Source organism: Cordyceps militaris, assembly GCF_000225605.1.
Source record: "Cordyceps militaris CM01 unplaced genomic scaffold CCM_S00002, whole genome shotgun sequence".
Classification (NCBI taxonomy): domain Eukaryota; kingdom Fungi; phylum Ascomycota; class Sordariomycetes; order Hypocreales; family Cordycipitaceae; genus Cordyceps; species Cordyceps militaris.
Window position 1 is genome coordinate 79,682 of NW_006271970.1, and position 19,790 is coordinate 99,471.

At 52.6% G+C, this 19,790-nt stretch overlaps 7 protein-coding genes across 7 annotated transcripts; 3 read left to right on the forward strand and 4 right to left on the reverse strand.

The window, feature by feature from the left end:
• Positions 1-5,106: 5,106 nt before the first annotated feature.
• CCM_01955 (uncharacterized protein) lies at positions 5,107-5,624 on the reverse strand (the record flags this gene model as incomplete). The annotated part of the gene is made up of 3 exons (XM_006667109.1): positions 5,107-5,349; positions 5,402-5,538; positions 5,591-5,624. 3 exons carry the CDS (start codon positions 5,622-5,624, stop codon positions 5,107-5,109), a joined length of 414 nt encoding a protein of 137 aa, XP_006667172.1.
• Positions 5,625-7,230: 1,606 nt separating this feature from the next.
• On the forward strand, positions 7,231-8,492 carry CCM_01956 (SET domain protein; the record flags this gene model as incomplete). Its single annotated transcript, XM_006667110.1, has 2 exons — positions 7,231-7,881; positions 7,929-8,492. 2 exons carry the CDS (start codon positions 7,231-7,233, stop codon positions 8,490-8,492), a joined length of 1,215 nt encoding a protein of 404 aa, XP_006667173.1.
• Positions 8,493-9,369: 877 nt separating this feature from the next.
• CCM_01957 (mitochondrial outer membrane protein) lies at positions 9,370-10,787 on the forward strand (the record flags this gene model as incomplete). Its single annotated transcript, XM_006667111.1, has 4 exons — positions 9,370-9,582; positions 9,636-9,890; positions 9,949-10,257; positions 10,671-10,787. 4 exons carry the CDS (start codon positions 9,370-9,372, stop codon positions 10,785-10,787), a joined length of 894 nt encoding a protein of 297 aa, XP_006667174.1.
• Positions 10,788-10,855: 68 nt separating this feature from the next.
• On the reverse strand, positions 10,856-13,109 carry CCM_01958 (Ran-binding protein (RanBPM), putative; the record flags this gene model as incomplete). The annotated part of the gene is made up of 6 exons (XM_006667112.1): positions 10,856-11,007; positions 11,056-11,529; positions 11,575-11,821; positions 11,868-11,995; positions 12,053-12,276; positions 12,337-13,109. The coding sequence occupies 6 exons, from the start codon at positions 13,107-13,109 to the stop codon at positions 10,856-10,858; spliced, it is 1,998 nt and encodes a 665-aa protein (XP_006667175.1).
• An 844-nt stretch (positions 13,110-13,953) lies between these two features.
• Positions 13,954-14,960, forward strand: CCM_01959 (Protein kinase-like domain; the record flags this gene model as incomplete). Its single annotated transcript, XM_006667113.1, has 2 exons — positions 13,954-14,183; positions 14,228-14,960. The coding sequence occupies 2 exons, from the start codon at positions 13,954-13,956 to the stop codon at positions 14,958-14,960; spliced, it is 963 nt and encodes a 320-aa protein (XP_006667176.1).
• A 153-nt stretch (positions 14,961-15,113) lies between these two features.
• Positions 15,114-16,245, reverse strand: CCM_01960 (Short-chain dehydrogenase/reductase SDR; the record flags this gene model as incomplete). The annotated part of the gene is made up of 3 exons (XM_006667114.1): positions 15,114-15,240; positions 15,292-15,767; positions 15,847-16,245. 3 exons carry the CDS (start codon positions 16,243-16,245, stop codon positions 15,114-15,116), a joined length of 1,002 nt encoding a protein of 333 aa, XP_006667177.1.
• Positions 16,246-17,583: 1,338 nt separating this feature from the next.
• Positions 17,584-19,248, reverse strand: CCM_01961 (DUF1711 domain protein; the record flags this gene model as incomplete). Its single annotated transcript, XM_006667115.1, has 5 exons — positions 17,584-17,989; positions 18,048-18,410; positions 18,495-18,583; positions 18,618-18,691; positions 19,239-19,248. The coding sequence occupies 5 exons, from the start codon at positions 19,246-19,248 to the stop codon at positions 17,584-17,586; spliced, it is 942 nt and encodes a 313-aa protein (XP_006667178.1).
• Between the last annotated feature and the right edge of the window lie 542 nt (positions 19,249-19,790).

Below are 19,790 nucleotides of genomic sequence, written 5' to 3' on the forward strand. Positions count from 1 at the left end.
GTGACGGTCTGTGTTTTGCGTTTGCCTACTAATTGTTTTCCGGACAGATTTGTTAGTCATTTTGCGATGGAATGGCCGCAGCCTCGATGCCGCCCCGGACGACATCGACTACGACCGGGCGAACTCGGGCTTTGGGCTGGCGGGAAAATGGTGTGGACGGTGGTGATGGAAGGGCTGTACCGAACGGGACAGGGACGGTGTTGTTTGGCGTACGTGCACTTTGAGAACATCAGGCAGATGCGAAGCCGGTGCAGGCCAAGGGATCAATCGGCAGTGGCAAGAAACGCAAAGGAGGATGTCTATCTGGCCAGCATTCTTGTTGCGCTGGCGCAGTACCAGCGAACCACTGCGGTGGACGACGGCGATGATACACAAGCGTGGACAGTCCATTTGCTGGGGCTCCCTACACCTCTCGCCGAGGAGCTGTTGTTCTACACAGCGACGATCCCTAAAACGTTCTTGGATGGGCTTGCGCAGCCGCTAGGCAAGCGACTGCGACTGGAGACGGGTGGATTTACAGTCCGCTACTCGTCTATTAGCCTAGTGAAGCCACGAAGAGCGGCCCGCCTCATATGGAAGCTTCTGCGCCAACATGAGCTGTGCTAACGAGACACAAGCAAGTCGTGTTTAAACGGGGGGTGGGGTCAGGGCACTGTACTATATTAACGGAGCAGTAAATTCTAATTAGCCAAAAACTCCTTGCCCACCATCTACCCAGATGCCACGTCGAGCACTCGCACATTCATCAGCACGTCTACCCGTTGCATGCTTATTTTTTCCCCATCTTGCCCAATCTTCCCAGCTGAGACGGCGATGCGTCTTTACCCAAATCTACCCTTCAATGGTTGCTCGATCATACTATTAATTCCATTCATACTGCACTCCAAAACAAAAAACTGTGCGTACGTCACAACGTCGCAGAAACATGCCGTCTTAACCAGAACCCGCGCCACACAAAAAGAATTCTAAAACGGCCCTATGCTTGCAGTCACCATCTTCGACATTACCATCGCCAGCTTGTAAAACTTCCGCTTCAGCATTTGTCGGTTGCGGTTCCCGGTCCGGTAATCTGACCGTGAAGAGATTTTCGTCACCATGGCGCCAGGAAACGGTACGCTTCAAGCCATGTGTTTCGCCAGAACCATCGCTGGAGCCGCCAAGCGAAAATTGTGGTAGTACCTGGGTGCCGCCATGGACTGGAAGCGAAGAGTCCCTTCCATGATATGGTATGGAAGTCTTTGAACGATTCAATGCAGAAACAGAGCCCTGGAATGAAAGCAAAGGATCTTTTCCATAAGATGGTATGGAAGTCTTTGAACGATTCAAAGCAGAAACAGAGGCGTGGAATGGAAGCAAAGTATCCTTTCCTTGAGATGGGATGGGGGTCTTTGAGCGATTCAATGAGGAATTCTTGGCCAGTTGAGCCCCATCATGTCCTTGCGACAACGATCGCACCACGGATGAACTGTCTTCATGTTTTTGCGACAACGATCGCACCACTGAGGAACTGTCACTGTCTCTGCAATCGACGGGAGAGGCTGGAGCCACGTCTGATACCGTCGTGTTGGTACTGTAGCTGCTGCCAGATGTGGTGCTGCGGTTGTCAGATGGGCTTCTGCTGATGCCGCCCTCCGAACTGTTGTCCTCGTCCTCGATGACTATCTTCCCACCGTCGCCCGACTCGGGCTCTGGTAGTTCGAGTATCTGGTCCAACGACATATCCAATGGCCGCACGCTCGCTCGCGGTAGCTCTGATGGCGGTACGTCAGGCATCGAGGCTTGGGCACCGTGATCTGCAGGGGTTTCCTGCTCTTGGTCGGTGTGCGTGGGCTGTTTCGCGCGGTTGTCTCTGGCGATAGGTTTCGAATCGAGCTCAAATACCGACAAGATCTCCTCCTCCGCAGGCGTACTCGTCATGATCATCTCCGTGGGCACGGTGATGACCGTCATCTCCGTCTTGAGTATGCCGAGGAACCTCTTCGCCCTGGCCAGTCCCGTGGGCCCAGAGGATCCCATCTGACTCCGCGGTGCCTTGTGCAGTACCGTTCTGGATCTTCGGATGTTGGGGTTTCCCGATACAGCCTGCTCCTTGCGCTCTGTCGCAAGCTTAGAGGACCGCCAGGTGCTGAGGTGTCGACGCATAGAAGTCATGCTGCGGGATAACACACGCTTCTGCCCGTTGGTGGAGGCAGTAATTTCGGGCGCGGGACATTCTTCTTCTTCTTCTGGGGGAGTCACGGTGGTGGCCAAAGATGCCTCCAATTCAGCCGCCCGCTGGCTTTCGTACTGCGCCAATTCAGCCGCCCGCTGTCTTTTGTACTGCGTCAAGGTTCTCCTGATACTAGAGTTCGACGCGCGCTCCATCTCTTCCGTCTGTGCAGAGGCGCTCTGAGAGTCCTCCGAGAAAGGTGTACCAGGTAGCTCGGCTTTTTCCGACCCCAATGCTATTGCAGGCATTAGCATGGAATGCTGTGCTAAGTAGTCAAACGCGTTCTCCGGGCGGCTGTACACGTAGTCGTGGGGCATCCGGCGACGGTTGGCTTCCCAGTGTAACGGCTGCTTGCGCTTGTCATATACGTCCCCCAAAAAGCCGACTGATGTCAAGGTTTCCGGATGTGACTTGCCCAAAAGTCTAATCTTGGCGTTCAGGATCCCTGTGCCAAGATCCAATGCTGCGGCGTCCTTTCCTTCGGCAAGGTAGATGATAGCTATGGCATGCATCAGATGAAGAAGCTCTCTGTCCTCAAGTTCCTCACTTGCTTCCAAATTGGGGACGACTTCCAGCGCCTCCTGGATTTTGCCCTGTAAAACGTAGCATATCCCAAGGCGGGTCTGTAGCCGCCTTTGGGCTTCCGGCTCACGGACTAGCGCAACCTCACCAGACAAGGCCCTGTTCAAATGCTCAGCTGCCTCGGCAAAATGTCCGTCTACCATTTCTACAATGGCAAATTCTTCGAGTACTCCGACCAACCTTTGTTGAAAATCCACGTCGGGGTCCGTTTTCATGAGTATGGAAGGGGTTTCTGTCAGTTGAGCAGAGCTATCTGGTATGGAACATTCGGGAAACTCAGTGGAGTGAATGTCTCTTTCTTCCCTTATCGTGGCTGTAGATGGAATCCCTTCCTGGCGGGTGTCTCGTAGGTACTTAAGCAAAAGCGGTCTCTTAAATGGCGGCAAGGTAGCAAATGTTCCTGTGTCTCTGGCTGGTTGTTCCCAACCGGCGATGGAGCCACCCACGATGGAGCCGCCGGCGAAGGAGCCTCCAACTGAGCCTCCAACACTGGTTGCCGCGGTGGAGTAGAAGCATTCTGCAGCTTTTGCAAGGCCCTGGAGGTTTTTGGTGGCCTGTGTCTCTGCCGACGCTGTCAAGCTCGATTGAGTGACGAGCGTAATGACCTTCTCAATCGACGACTTCAGTTTACTTAATTCAACCGCGAAGAGGTCCTGCGAAGCGTTCGTTTGTAGTGAAATCGACCTAATACTCAACGTTAGAGTCCCTTTATCCTCTTTTCCAAGACGCGGGCGATGGCACGTACACGGCGATTGCCTGCAGAATCGTCTGCAGCGCACAGTTGCACTGCTGCAGCCTGGTACGGAACTGCTCGAGTTTCCCAGCGTGGATACTCATGTCAAGACCGAACTTGACGCGCCACATCATCATCGCTTTGGGACATTTGAGACTTTCGACAAAGTTGGACAGCTCCTTCAATGTCGCCTCACAGTCTTGGAGTGCCTGGTCGCTCTGCTGCCACAACTCGGCAGTGCCAGGAGCAAGAGCATGCGCATCAAAGCGATGGTTCTCTATCATATTGCGTATCGCGTACAGAGACGTTGTTAAACGGGTGTTTTCGGAGCTGAGCGCCGCCATATGAGCCTTGGCGTCGGTGGCATATCGTGTGAAGCTACAAATGGCTTTTGTGACCTGAGAGCAGTGAGCAGGTTGAAGCCTGGTTGGTCGCTTGTTCCAAGATTCTCCTCACGTTTTCGGACGCCCCGATCAGCGTCACTGCGGTTTTGCATATCGAAAACGGATCCATTGTTGTCATAAATGGTGCCGGAAATGCTGACAGGAATGTTCCCCAGTCCAAGACGACCAAGCGTGCAGAGCTTCGCAGCAGCAATCTGAGTTTCCACGTTTTGAGGGTAATGGTTTGTAGGGAAGACAAATGAATCACGCAGTAAGTCAACGTAGCGAAAGGTTTGCACTTGCGCAAGTCCTACTTATCTGTACATGGCCCGGCTACGGTGTGCTCATAAGTCCAACCCTGCAAGACGGCGGCCTCTCCTGGGTGGCTGTGCCCGCTGACATCCGGCATGCAAGCCGGATGGCAGTACCAACAGTGCCACAGTGCACGAATAGGGGATGCACCCGTGGTGCCCCGATCGGCGGTCACACTTTGGCGGTTCGTGATGTTTCCCCTGCGGGGAACCGAGCACGAAACTGGCAGCAGCAGCATCAACAATTCAAAACAATTCTTGTCGCTACGCGCACAATGATATCAAAGGAGCCAGGGAAAGCGGCCAAACCTCTCAACACAACTGGCCAGGGGCCACCTCAACAGCGACAAATGCACCCTAGACACGCATGCACTCAGCCTGTTGTTGCGGTAGGAAGGCACCAGATCGGACAAGGCCGACATGGTACGTACCCAGAACCTTTCTGGAGTCCTCTCTGAGACAAGGCTGCCTTGAATTCCGTGCATTTTCTTTACCCCGCCTTCGGGTTTTCCCGCCTCACAGCCTCGCCATGGATTTGTCCAGAGACTGCTGGCTCAGCGGCAGCACCTACCCTTGACGATGGGTCAAAAAGATCAATGTCTACATCATCGTCATATCTGCAGACTACCTATCCGTGTTGATTTGAATTGCACGGCAAGTCATCTACCACTGAAGTCGGGTTTATCATGGAGCGTGTTATGCTGGAAGTGACAACCTGCCGGCGTGCCAGGTGTAATCCCGCGGCTCAAAGCCCAAATTCACCACGACGGCGCCACACCACGTAACTATGTGAAAGACAGGCAAACATGCCTTGAGAATGAAGGCAATGGGAGATTTTCTTCAAATATAGAAAGTTCTGGATGAAAATCCGTGTAGAGTTAGAAAGCTCTAAACTGTGATAATCTTGTAGTCGCCCTCGAACTTTCCGTCGAATCTGATCTCAACACTCAGGTGAACCCAAACTTCGTTGCCGTTCTTCAGGTAGAACCGGACCTGGCCCTTGGCTAGGAAAAGGTCAACGTTGAGGACGACTCCGTCTCTGAGGTTTCCATAGACGGTGCCAAGGTCGATTCCCATGATGCTAACAGTCACACCAATCTCCCAGTTGGTGGTATCAACATAACCGGTAACCTAAAAGCAGTTTTAATATAAGACTTGATCAACTTTTTTAATCGTGACATACCTTGACGGGCCCAAAGGACCAGTCAATCTGGTGGCGGCCAGTTCCACGATTGGGAGGAAGGTTCCGAGCAATGGTGACCTGCTTGGCCGTCCAGATGTTGCTACCCTCCTTTGGGGGGATGAGGTTGACAATGGCACCTATGGGGAGACATTGTCAGCTAAAAATCAGGGCAAAGATCCGTCGGAACACAAGACTTGCCAACGTTCTGCTCAGCGATCTCCATTTTGCAGGGTTATGAGAGGAATGAAAGAGTTGGCGTCAGTTCTTTGATGTGGTAGAGTAGGATGTTGCTATGTTGCGTTGTGTTGAAGGTTCCGACATATCTCCAGAGAAGACCCAGCCCTTTTTATATTCATCTTGGACCTAAAATCGGGGACCAAACCCGGAGTAGCCTTGATCATTGCAGAGTATCCTGCGTAATGACGGGGTCAGAAGTGTGCGTAACATGGCCCTTCTTCAGCTGGGAACAGCCATCTCAGTGCACAAGTGGCTTTTCTTAAGACATGAGAGTCCAGACTCCGCGAATATACTGCAATAGACCCGTTTACTATGTGCGCCTATGCGCTCACCGACCGGCGACACGCGACTGTGCATATCATGCACCCCCATCAGGCAACTCATCGTGCTCTTCTCAACACGAAAGTTCAAGTCCCGGCCGAGGCCACTCTCTAGTGACACAACGGCGTTGACGAGGGCACGCGTATGCACCTCTCAGCCGTCTGCGTGCCGCCTATCGGACTGCATTTGGAAAGGTAGCTGCAGAAGCTGCTTCTGCTAGCTACATTTTCTCTGTTATATTATCAACAAAACCACTATGCAGAAGCTGCTTCTGCTAGCTACATTTTCTCTGTTATATTATCAACAAAAGCACTATGCAGGAGTGTTGGGTACCCCCGCATGATGGGTATACGGCCTCTGCTAAATCATCATGGCTCTCGAACGAGAGCCCACCCACCAGGTTACTACATCGCTCCCGAGGGATAATTTTCTACCCCTCTCGACATGACTTCATTATTTCTACTTGCTCTGGCGGGAGGAAATCCATGAGTACATGGGGGCAAGATCCAAACATTTTACGTATGTGTGATGTTGGTAGTATCTTGAAGTGTGTCGTGGCGTAGATATTCCAGTGTGGACATCACCTATGGTTTCTGCCCAGTGATTGGACAAGCCATCAGGTGCGCCTCTCGGCCTTTAAAACACTTTTCAATCCACTGCTGTCTCACAAAGAGCCGGCTCCGCTGTGGAACAGAAACGCTGATCAGTGGGTTTGTACAGATCAGCGTCGATTGGGATGGAGAAGGAATGCATCAACAGATGGCGGCAACAAAGCCAGGATGACCCTGCAAGCGTGGACAAGCAGGAGCCGAACATACCCGTTCAAGGCACGGAGCATCCTGTACCGGTTGCCGATGTCCCTGATCAACTGCGCCAAGAGCAAGAAGATGAGCTCAAATAACAGTCATGAAAAAATGATCGGATAGAATGGCACGACCCCAGAGTGGCCAAAACACCAGTAAAACAGGGGACCTGTGACTGCGCTAATAAAAGGGTTCACCACTTATTGTCTTGGGACTCTGTATGATTGCCCAGTTTATTCTTGAATTTCTGAACCTGACTAGTACTCGCTTACCTCCACATTCGCCGTCCAGTATTGTTAATCCAGGATCCCTAACATTGTAAGTTGCAAGTCCGCGAAGCCTTGGAACACTCAAAGGGATACACAGCCGTCCTCGTTTCACCAGTCGTGCGTATAAACCAAAGTCGCGCCCTCAAAATTGGAACTCTTCCGTAGTCTTTTATTTCCATCCAGAATTCGTAATTGAATAATGCGCGCTCTATTTCTCACCCCTAGTCTTTACGCCCTGGCGGCTGCTGGATCTGACTACTGGCGTCAACGGGATGCGTTTGCGCCCGTCGTCTTTGGCCCTGTTCAAGCAGGCAATGAGCTCTGGAATAGTCTACTTCCCTCGCATGAAAGCTGTCAGGCAAAAGCGAACGATACAGATCCCGTCTGTGTCTATTCCTCTCCCTTGTTCGCCTCGGGGCGCGGCATCTCCATCGTCACGACAGCACAGACCATGGAGCACATTGAACGCCTCCCTGCATTCTCCGTTCCCGATGCACATCATGCATCGAGCATCAACGAGCAGCCACCTAACCCACCCTTTGACGAGAGGGATCTGCCAGGCCGTGGCAAAGGCCTGATTGCGAATAAGACACTGCATCGGGGCGACCGCATCTTTGCGCACACGCCCATATTAATGTTTCATGAGGATGCTTCTCAAAGTCTACAAGAAGATGTCTGGGCTGGGTTGGAGCATGATGCTGTGCGAAGCCTGCCCTTGCCCGCAAAGGACCTGTTCTGGAACCTTTTTGGGCAGCCGAGCTATGGTCCCGCCCAAGGCCGAATATATACCAACGCCTTCTCGATTGAGATCAAAGATATCGAGCACTATGCGATATTCCCCGAGATTGCAGTAAGCGCAAGTCCTCCACTCGTTGACTTGGTATTAATGAAGCGCAGCGTCTGAATCATGACTGCCGACCCAACGCAGCATACTTTTTCGACGAAGCCACCCTCACCCATTATGTCCATGCCCTGACGGATATACATCCCGGCACGGAGCTCACGATTACGTATATTGATCCGCAAATGTCTCGAAAGGAGCGAATGGAGACTCTTGCCGATACATGGGGCTTCACTTGCTCTTGCAATTCGTGCAGCATGGCGGCACGGCTGAGCCTTGCATCGGACGCGCGCCTTGCCAAGATTGAGGAGATGACAGAGGACTTTGACGTTGAGGATAATATCATGCCATCCTCGATGGCTCTAGCACTTGTTAGCCTATACGAACAGGAGAGACTGTACGGCCCCGTGGCGGATGCCTACCGATATGCTGCCACGGCCTTTTGCGCAGAAAAAGACCGGTGGGGTGCCATCAAGTATGCAAATCTGGCTGTAGAAACTGGTATGTTGGAGCATGGTTTCAACGACCCAGATGTAAAGTTGATGGAGCAACTTGCTACGTCTCCGGAGACGCAGCCATGCTGGTTTCACGCGAAAGACGGTCATACTGAACTGGAGTGAAGAATTGTGGAAAATAGCACCAACTCGCTTCATAATAGTGAGGATTTAAAATACTGATTAATATTTCAATAAATAGACTGCCCGAGTCTGCTGCCCTAGTTATATACTGAGTGGGCTTCGAGAGCAACTGATTCTCCTAGAAAGTGGCCGACCGCCGAGTGTCTTAGTTAACACCACCATAGAGTCTGCTTTACCCAGATCCACGGCCGCCTAGCGGAGAATATGGATGTGGAAGAAGAGGTACGACAATTTGAACGACGAAACGTACCCGTGCAGCGGAAGCTCGGTCTCTCCATCGTCCGAGGGTGGTAGCATGGTGGCTCCCACTGCGATGAGTGTAAGCACAGGTCGAAGAGGGTGAGCAGGGAGACGGGCATACAATGAGCTGTGGTCTTTAAACTGGCATTGAGACATGCTTGAGGGGAGTCATGGGGGGGGTTTTTTTTTTCAAAAAATAAGAAAATTACCGCGGCCTAATTGGTCAGATGCATATCCAGTGTGTGCCTGCCTAGGACCTTACCTGGAGTTGTCACTAATGAAGCATGCTCCAGGCTGGCTCGCTATGTGGAAGGCACACATAAAATAATTTTTACCCAGCCCGGAACAGCAACATACTGAGATATTTGCTTAATTCTTACTTATTCTTTTTTAAAAAAGCAGTAATCCATTAGGATATAAAGTGAGCGACTTTATTTTGTAGTCTAGTACAGTTTCATCGGCGACTTACACGCTGCAACTCAACACCAACCTGTGGCCCACTTCTCACCGCCTCTGGCCATCCAGTCAACGTCACAACGAACAATTAAATTCTGCCACGACCCTTCTTCTCCCAGCCTTCCATCGCCCATTCCCACCACCGCAGACCTAGAAAACAAAAATGGCTGCTCCCTCGTCGCCCGGGCTCTTCTCAGCTCCCGCGCCCATCCGCTCCCTCTTCAAGTCGTTCCCGCTGGCCGTGCACCCCGCCGAGGCGCTTCCCGCGCGCGCCGCCACCGATGCCAGCCTTCTACCACGGCTGTACGTCTTTGCGCACGAGCGCGATGCCGAGCTGGGCCTACCGAGCTACAATCCCTCCTGTCTCAAGTGGCAGGTACGTTCTTTTCTGGCACCGCGCATCAGGGGGTTGGATAAAAACGCTAACAGAGCAACCATAAGACGATCCTGCGAATAGCACAGATCAATGTCCGCCTCGTACCGTCCTCGAACCACGCCTCGCCCTCCGGCGCCCTCCCGTTCCTTATACTACCGACGAGCACAACACCCGCAACAGTTCCTCTGACGGGCGAAAAGATTGCGCGCTTCGCCAAACAACACGCACCCAGTGCCAACCTAGACGATCCGTCCCCTCGAATTGACGCCTACCAGGCGCTCATTGTCCACAGCGTCCGGCCAGCATGGGTACGCTTTTTGCCGCTGTCTCCTCCATCTTTGAAAAAGTATTCTGACTGTGATGCAGCTTCATTCGTTATACGTCAACCCCGCAAACGATACCCTCCTCGAGGCGCTCTATCTTCCCTCCTCCGCCCTCCTCCGCCCAGCGCAGCGCCATACCCTCCGCGCAGCTGCCACAACAGAGATCCTCAAGGCAACGCGCCGCACGACAGGGGGGATCGATGCCACCCAGCTCTTTGACGCAGCAGAGGAAGCGTTTGCGGCGCTGGCAGCGCTGCTCGGTGACGCGGAATGGTTCCTCGGCGCCGAGGCGCCGGGGGTTCTGGATGCCGAACTCTTTGCCTACTCGCATTTGCTTGTGGGGGGGCAGCTGGTGTGGGAAGATCGAGAGCTCGCAGATAGATTGACAAAATTTGGAAATCTAAGATTGCATGCGCAAAGGCTATATCAGCGTTGTTGGTCAAATTGAATCAAGGCAACGAGCTTAGGTTTACCTAACTAAGTCTTGCTTTTTGGAGCACCCGTGTATCATGTTTGTACATTATAGACCTAATAATATTAACCATCAAAGCAACCATCAAAGCAACCAGCAGCCGTTCTTGTTCCTTGGAGCAGCCATGTAATGTGTTTGTTTATACAATAGAGCCACCTAACATCATCACCCATAACAAAACAGCGTCGATTAGCGTGGCACATTGCCCCAGGGGAATAATCTCAAGTCGTAATAATTGATCTAGCAGAGTAGTAAAGTACAGCACCGACCGGCCGATAACTTCATAAGAATAGCCCAAACGATATTGCGCAAAGGGCAGCCTCGAGAAAGGCTACATGACGACGTTTGGAGGCGCCAACACGCAAATCATTGTCAAAACACCCAAGACACCAAACTCCATATCAATTTAACTGCACACAACATGCGTCCGAGGCTTGATTATCGTGGACATGTTCGAAGCGTCCTGCCAATCTGCCATCTAAGCATCATAGTCGACCTGAATCTCATCAATAATCTCCTCGACAGAGGTAAAAGCGCCGGCGCCACCGTCTTGTCGCAATTCTTCCAACAGCACACTTGTCTGCGCGTACAGCATTTCCAGTGCCGCCCGTGACGACTTGCCCAGGGAAGCTGTGCCTTGTCAGTAAAAGATGCATCATCGGCGGCGGGCATACTCACAAAGAATAGCAGCGTTTAGCTCTTCTGCCACCGCGACTCGGCCCTTGCGCGCCAGCAAATGACTAACTTGGGGTTCCTTTAGGGGGTTGCGGTAGGCAATCAAAGACCAAATTTCGTCCAGCGCTGTGCCCACTTCCTTGCGGGAATCTTCGGCATATTCAGCTTGCAAAGCCTGGCCGTACTCCAACATGTCTCTCTCCAGGTCCAGCACCACGCTCTCGTTTGGTGCTTCTGGTGCATCATCCCATTCGTAGCCATCTCCGTTGGCGTCAATGTCCATATCGTTAGTATTGCCATTTTCCCCAGCCTCTGCTGCCATGTTGAGTTGGGCTGCCTTGCGAACCATTTCAATGAACTTTCGACAGCGCAGTTTAAAGTATACGGGTTCGTGCTCTCGCAAAACGTGCGGGTAGTATGCATTTGTGAATTTTAGCGCTCGATCGACATCGCCTTCTAGGATTGCTCGCCGGATCCCTGCTTTTGTTAGCGTGATTCCACAGGGCATGGCCTAGTACGTACGTTGTCGGTTGTTGGCATCTTCGTCGTCGTGAATGTTTATGCCGCTGGATGTCGGTTCAGTGTCCGAGCTCAACGCTTCCTTTTGAGTCTTTAAATCTTTGGCAAACGCGCGTGCCGATTCAATATAGCCGTCATGTTGGAGGAATTGCATAACCAGCGCTTGGATGAATTCCGTCTCGCCGAGGCCGGGCTCGAGTTTCGACGTATCGGTCGACTGAATATCTACTTGAACATCTTCTCGGAGTTCCTGTCTGGTCAGCGGTGTTTGGTGTAGCCCTGTGAGTGCAACATACTTTCATCGTGTCATCTATGCGGTATACGAAGGGTGTCTGGCCAAAGTTGAACAGGACTTGCTCGCCGGCCCTCTTCAGGCTGACAGAGGGATAAAGTCTACCCTTGTTGATATCGTGAAAAGCAGTACCTGTTTTTGTCAGTTGTGTCCAGCACACCGGCCCAGAGCGCTGGCGACGAGACTTACCCAAGTTGACGCCGTTCTTGGTATAAAAGGCCGTTCTGTTACGGAAATTAATACCACAGCCAACTACGTCACCGGCAGAGTATCCAGACGCAAACGGGCGCCCGACATTTTGCCCGGCAAAGCATCGGCCGTCGTCGGCATGATAGCCCCAGGATTCGGGCTCCCAGCCTACGGGTCTGGCCGTGGACGCTGCCTTGGTGGAAAAGCCAATGCAAATGAAGGTCCTGGATTGTGTTAGTGTTCATGCTCTGCGTCACGGAAAGAAATGTCGACGAGTTACTTACTCGTTGGGTAGTGTATGCACGATCTGGACCTCGAAATAATATAGGCCACACTGCATGGGGATGTGATGGTCGGCGCGGACACCGTATGCATCGTTTTCGCGGTCAAGCTGGCCCTTGATCTCAAGGTACTTGACTCCGAGCCCGTCGGATAGAATTTCGAGGCCACCACTCATGTCGCTCTTGTTCAATCGCATAGGCAGCGAAGCAAGTCCGTCGCGGTCGTCGGATACGATACCACGTTCAATAACCGTGTGCGAGAGGCCGCGGTGGGAGCCTCTGGGCAACAGATCGGAGGAGAAACCATTGCTAGATGAGACGGCGCCATTTCGCTTTTGCTCCTGCCTCGAGTGTATGCGTGATCTGTGTGCCTCTTGAAGCTTGTGCATATATGTCGAGGACTTGAGATATGAGGGGGTAAAGAAGCGATACTCGCCGTCATCGGACATGTCGTCGGGATGGTCATTGGTGAAGAATTCAAATGCTCTTGAAGAAGACGCGAAGTCAGTGGTGCCGCGCCATGCGGAGGTGTTGGCTGCACCCGGGCTATCCATAGTCGGAGTCGGCTGCCCGGACGAGCAGAGGAGAAAGGCGGTTGGATCGATAGTCAGGTCGCCGTTGTCGTCGAGGATCGAGATGCGGGACGGGTGCGTGTAAAAGTTGTAGCCCTGATTCCCTTGCTCAGTTGCAGCCGCTGCGCTTTGCGAGGATAGAACTGTCGATGGAGTCGAGCCTGGATCTAGACCAGGTGAGCGGTGCTGACCAGAGCCAGGCATGGAGGTTGGAAGCAAGACTGGGGGGGAACGATGAGGGAGAACCGTGCCAGCGCGGTCATGCGTCGTCTATAGATGTAGTGGCAGTAACAACACACACGGGTGGCTAGAGGAGGGGAGCGGTGCTATGCCACGGGCCGAACGGGTCACGGTTGAATCGGCGGAGGAGTGGGCGGCAGATGACGCAGCAGCGGCTCGTAGCGGATGTGTGGTGAGCGAAAGAGAAGCCTGGAGTGTGATAGGCATACAGGATAAGTAGACGACGAGACCAAAGTCGCGATGGGGTGTAGCAGTCGAAATGAACGGCGGCGGAGAGGAGGCGGGACAATCAAGGTTGGAGATGTTTGGCGGCTGCGGTCTGTGGTTGAGGAGGAGCACCTGGTATCTGGTATCTGCTGGTATGGCATCCATTTTCTGGGGCCGATTCCTGGTTGGGTAGGAGCTACCTAGGGTGGTACTTGGGTTGTGCAGCATATTACCATGAGGTATGTAGGTACCTACTAACTGACCTAAGCAACTAAGGTACATGGTAGCAAGCTACCTACTTGAATGGATAGTATGAGCTCGGACTTATCGAAATCCTCAAATTATAAAACAATATATTATAATCTCCATCAGATAGATACAACTTGCTAGTAAATATTACTAATTTCGTGACAGGTTTGTAGATCGGTAGCCCAGGATACAGCATTTGCTCCGAAGTAATTCCGACGTCTTATTTAATACGGAGCGTTCATCTGTTTACTTGCGAACCACCTCCATTCTTGGGCCTGCCAGGGCCTGCCGAAACTGAATTCGACGAGTCCCCATACCCTCTCAATAATTCCACCCCTTTTCAACCGTCGGAATGTCGAGTTGGGCGCGATGGATCACAGCATTGTGGAGGCCTGTGGTCTTTTGCGCTGGGTTTGCCAGCTTGATACTTTGGGTTAGTGGCAATCACAGGGACGAGATCTCGACTGAGCAGGATATTGAGAGTGACCAAAACTCCTTTCTTTCTATTGGAGACGCCAGCCAAGAAAATGCTTCTCAGGATCAGATCAAGCCAAGAAAAGACGAACTCCAAACCTCATTATAGTATGTATTACCCCGCTCCATTTCCAATTGCTAACTTTCGACAGCACTCTCGGAGCTGGAACCTCGAGCGATCTCATCGGGGTTGGCGTTTTCACTCATGTTTACAATCTTGGCCAAGGAAGAGTGCGCAAGGTTCCTGCTCCTGATCCCGATAACCTTGCCCTTGCTCTAGAATCGATTCGAAAAGAAGGCGATATCTACGAGCATCTTGGCAATCACCCAAGAGTTGTCAAATGCCTCGCTAAGGGAGATCTCTTTGTGGACCTCGAGTTTGCCCCATATGGACACCTCGAGGACTATTTAAAGATCCACCACGATATATCTGACAGCTGTCGCATTCAGTTTGCACAGGAGATTATTGAAGCTGTTGTTTTCATCCACAGCAAGGGCATTGTTCATTCCGATCTTGCCGCCCGTCAGTTTCTCGTTGACGAAGCTCTCCATGTTCGCCTCAGCGACTTCGGATTCTCTGGCTTCGGCGGCGGCGATGTCCTTGGCTTCGAGAACTCATCACACCATTTGCCTCGAGATATTGATGGCGATATGCCAAGCAGTATCCAGTCTGATTTATTTGCACTCGGGTCAACACTCTACGAGGTCATCACCAGCACACCACCATACCAAGGAAAATCGGACGATGTCATTGTACATCTCTACAGTAGTAGATCGTTTCCTGATGTCACGGGGATCCTCTGCGGGCACATCATTACGGGCTGCTGGCAGGGAAGCTTCTCGAGCGCAGCGGAAGTGCTGCAAGGCTTTTTAGGTGCGGTATGACCGATATACGAGTATGTAACCGACCTTCCAAATCAAATTCTCAAACTAAGTAAGATACACCAAATAGCAGCCACGCGTATTATTACTAGAAAACCCAAAGTTCAAGCGGCTTTTGCGAAATAACAGCGCGGAAAAAGGAATCCCGACTGCAATCTACTGCTTGTCGAGCGTCTCGAGCATCTCGGCGGGGGCTGCCTGACTTCGGAGCACAGCGACAGTCTCCTTCCAGAGCTTGCGCTGAAGGTCGGCACCCTTCTGAGACAGAACAAAGGGGGATGCCCTATGGAAGTGTTAGCACGAGGAGCGCGTCTGTGAAGCCACGTGGACTTACTTTTTGACCTGCTGTTCGCTGAGGTACGCGCCGCGGTCGGTGGCATGTCTGGTGGCGGCATCCGTAATAACAGACGCGCCTTGCGCCGAGGTCCATGCAATGAGCTTGACAAAGCTGCGCGCCGATTCATCGGAGCGATGCAGGCTACTGTCACAGAAACCGGGGTTCACAGTGTTGATAATGATGTCGAGCTTCAGCTTGGCAGCACGCGCGTTGAGCTCGCGCATCCAGAACACGTTGAGGAGCTTGCTGGTGCTGTAGCGCTCAATGTTGCTCTTGTCCTTGCCCTGGAAGCAGTCCTCGTTGGCGTCAAGCGCCTCCAGGATGTTTGGCGCGCTCTGCTCGCGGAACTTGGCCCAGAAGTGGTTCTCAGAGGACACAATGGTGAGGCGAGCGGGCTTGCCGACGCTCTTGGAGGTGCGGTCCAGCGGCTGGAGCACGTAGGTGGAAACGAGGGCGGTACCTAGGTGGTTGACCTGCACATGCAAAAAAAAATCAAAATCTCAGCAAGTGTCGCTGGAAATGCATGTTGTAAAAAGACGAACAATGACTTACCTGGATGTGGGCCTCATGGCCCGTCTTGGACATGACACGATCGACAAACTTGACGCCCGCATTCAGAATGGCGATATCGAGGCGATCCACAGCAGCGATGCGCTTGCCAAAGTCGGTAATGCTCTGGAACGAGTCGTAGTCCAGAGACCAGACCTCGACCTCGACACCAGGCGTGGCCTCGAGGATGGCCTCTTTGGCCGCCTGGCCCTTGGTGGCATCGCGCGCCGTGATGATGAGGCGTTTCAGGCCATGTGCGGCGAGCTCCTTGGACGCATCGAGGCCCAGACCGGCGTTGGCGCCAGTGATGAGTGCTGTCTGACCTTCAAGGCGCACCGAGGCTGCCAGGGGCTTGGGCTTGCTAGTGAGCTGTCTGAACAGGAAACCTGCAAAGGAGCCCATTGTATATGTACGTTTTGAGATGACAGTATGTTTGGGACGTATAAAGAGCCAACTCGTATAATACGTCGACGAGTGTTCTGCGCGTGTTTTTGACGAGATCTTATTGAGCAAGTCAAAGGGGCAAGAAGGTGAGAAGAACAACAAGATGAAAAGCACACGAAAATGGTTATTCAGCTGCATCACTTTCTTTGTACTTTTATATCGTCGCATACTGCCTCACCGGTCTGGGCCACGCAATTCGGCTGGGCACTCACTATTTACGGATACAAGCCCCCATCCCATCTTTTGCGCCCGTCTATTGTGGGCGTAGCAGCCGATTGACCAAGTTGCACCCTGTCTGTTGCGGACTTAAATAGTGTAATCTCCGAATAACGACTCAAGTGTTCTATATGACAGTCTAATCTTTAGAATACAATAGGAATTACAGCAATATGTTGACGCTTATAGAAAGTGAGCCTTCTTTCGTGCATGAGCTTGGTGCCAGGTAATCTCAGTAGGTAGTTAGTGCGTCGAATAAGGCCCGAGAACCCAGCAGAATAAAGAGAATGGAAAGAGTGGCTGCCAATGACTTCGCTGTCGCTGGCCTCCTAATCACTCTGTTGAAGGTCGTTTGTTTTGGTAGACAGATAAACTAGACTGAATACAATAACAAGCAACTTCTCTACCTGATGATTTGGCCATGTTTGCCGCTAACTATGACTGTGGGCAAGCTTATTAGTGTGAGCTGGTCCAACTGTCTGTCTCTCGCTGCCCCCTGCCTCGGATCCAGCCCGGTGCCGAATGCAAATCATCTCGACATCTCAGGCCGCGTACTTCATTCACTTGTAAATACCTACGCCGTGCTCCAAATTGTTTATTTTATGGTGGTGTAACCTCGATAGATTCACAAACACCAGCCACACCACTGGTACGAGTCGTCATGTTAGGTAAGCATGGCGCCTTGCCAAGCAAGCGACATCCCATTATGCATCTCGATGCAACGAGTCTGCCATAACAACAAGGTTCTCTCGGGGTATACGAATAGATTGACCCATCCAACGCTATCTAATGTGAGAAATCATGACCTGCTATCCTATATTTACACTTAGTATCCGTACAGGGGTGGGGGAAAAAAGACCAAAACGCCACGCAGCAAAGTCGCCGCCTTCACTTCCATCCCAACTATCCATGCAAATCAGTAGACGCCACCCATACCAAAACCAAGTCCTAAGATTATACCGCAAGAGAAGCCAATGCGATACGATGTAATAGACTTGCGTTTGCGAAAACTGAAAAAAAAAAAAAAACTCCGCCCCAGAAAAGTAATGCGTGACCAGTAACAGATACGTGGTCGCGCGGCTACGAAGCGGCGGCGATAGGAGCAGGCGCGGGTGATGAGGCGTGGACGCTGGGAAGGCTTTGCATTTCCACGTCACCACCACCATTGCTGGGCGCGGTGCTGTTGTTCTCCTGACCATTTTCTTTGTTCTCCTTGTTGCTGCTGTCGGCAGAGTCAGCCGGTGTGGCCTCAGAGTCGGCCTCGGCACCGTTGGGCTTGGGGGGTGCGGTCCAGCGATTAATCTCCCAGATAACGCCTGTGAAGCTCTTGAGATTGAAGTTGCCCTTGGCCCATTTGCGGCATGGCTTGCCCGATCGGTCGAGGGCGCGTAGGCCGGCGTTGATGGCGCCCTGGTTCGCCTTGGGACCGAGTTTGTGGGCGGCAGCGTTGGCGCGCACGGCTGCGTGGTCAATGGAACCGTCCTCTCTGGTCAAGGTTAGCGATTGGCGAAGCAGATGCCGCGGGAGAATGGCTGTGTACTTACAGACGTGGCTTCTTCTTGGGACCTGGCTTGCCGCGGATCTTGGCCAGTCCATCCCCGGTCGCCGTGGCGCCTCGCTTGACGCCCTTCTTCCTGCCGTCGATGGGAGGTCCCATGGCAGACGGTGCGGGTGTGCCTTCGGCGGCGGGTGTAGCAGCATTCGAGTCGGATGCGGTTTCGGCACTGCCATTGGCAGCAGGGACCGGCGTGGACGGCGACTCCTTGGCGTCGCTCGAGTCCTTTTGGTCGCTGGCGGTGGCGGGCGACTCGGGCTTGGTCGCGTCGTGGCCGATGGCTTCGCGTAGGATGGAGGACGGGACAGACAGGGTGATGATCAAGGTTGGCTTGCCCCCAGACTTGCGTCGGCTGTCAGATGTCTTGGTCGGTGGAGCCATGGAGAAGAAATTGGTGGAAAGTCACGCGTGTTGAGAGGTGAGCAGGAGAAAATACGCGGAGCGCAAGACGCAGTACAAGGGCGCGAGGGGAGCAATCGTGTCCGTCAACGACGAGGCAGGTTGGCAGATGTTGATAAAGCCAAGCTGCAAAGTGGTGGTGGATCAATTTTTCGCACACCTTGTTTGCTCTGGGAGCCCGTTGGTAGTGAGGTCTTTTGGTTTTTTGGGCAGGCAGCGTGGTGTGGTGCTGGTCTGAGCCAGGGGCGTATTACGTGGAGCAGAGGATTTAGCCGGCGGGCGGTTGGCGATGGTGGTGATGCGGTGCAAACGACGACAGGCGGCGGCTGCTCGGCAAAGGGGGAAGATAGTGAAGATGATGGGAGGGGGATGGTTTGGGGCGACGAGGGTTTTTCATTCTGGGGCTTGTCTGCTTGGTAGCATTTTTTTGGTGCCGTGGTCTGGTCTCATGCTGGCGGTTTGGGCCAGAGGCGGCGCACAATAAAATGGGCAAAAGGTTCTTGTTGCCTCCGCCTGGGTCCTGTCCTGGACGACTGGGACGGAGGGACTGTGGCAGGCGGAGGGCAAGAGGGCAAGACGTGACTGACGCTGGCTCACCACAGAATTATTTTGGTGGATCCCTTGATCATGGCTAGAAGTGGACTAGTGTCGGTTTGGCATGCGCTAAAAGGGGGGACGGCGAGGGGGTCAGGTAGCCGCTACACATGATGAGCAGAGGGGTACATGGCATTCCGTGCTTTCTCCATGCTACATCAAGTACCGCATGAACTGTATCCAGTACCGCCGACCATGCTAGCTTCCGCAGCCAATCACCAATCGCCTTGCCAATCTCGCCTCGCCCCTTGCCTCACAAAGTGTTTTTTGCGGCATCCTGACTCCAAGCCATCCTCTCATGACCAATTGACCGTCCATTTTCAGGGCACATTTTACTGCATTTTCTGCAGTTTCTGTCGTCACATCTATATTCTCCCAAGGTATATTCACAGCTGATCATCCATTCCCGATACATCTACAGCCTGATTCTGGAGGCAAACAAACAGTCCACCACGGATACGCTCAGTCTCAAAAGTGAATGAAAACCCTCGCGTATCATCCTCGTCGCGCCCTAGCCCCAGTACCCCAAACTTGTGCCCGCCGCTTATTTCACAGCCATCTCGACTGCCCTACCCGATGCAGTAGTCTGCCTCACCACATGCCCAAGGCCGTGAGGCATAATCATGTGCCTTGTTTCTAGCTTGCGAATTCGAAACTAACAAAAGACAATAAACCAGGGATCAAAGTCTTAAAAAAGAAAAGCAAGAAAGAAAAAAGAAAGAAAAAAGAAAGAAAGAAA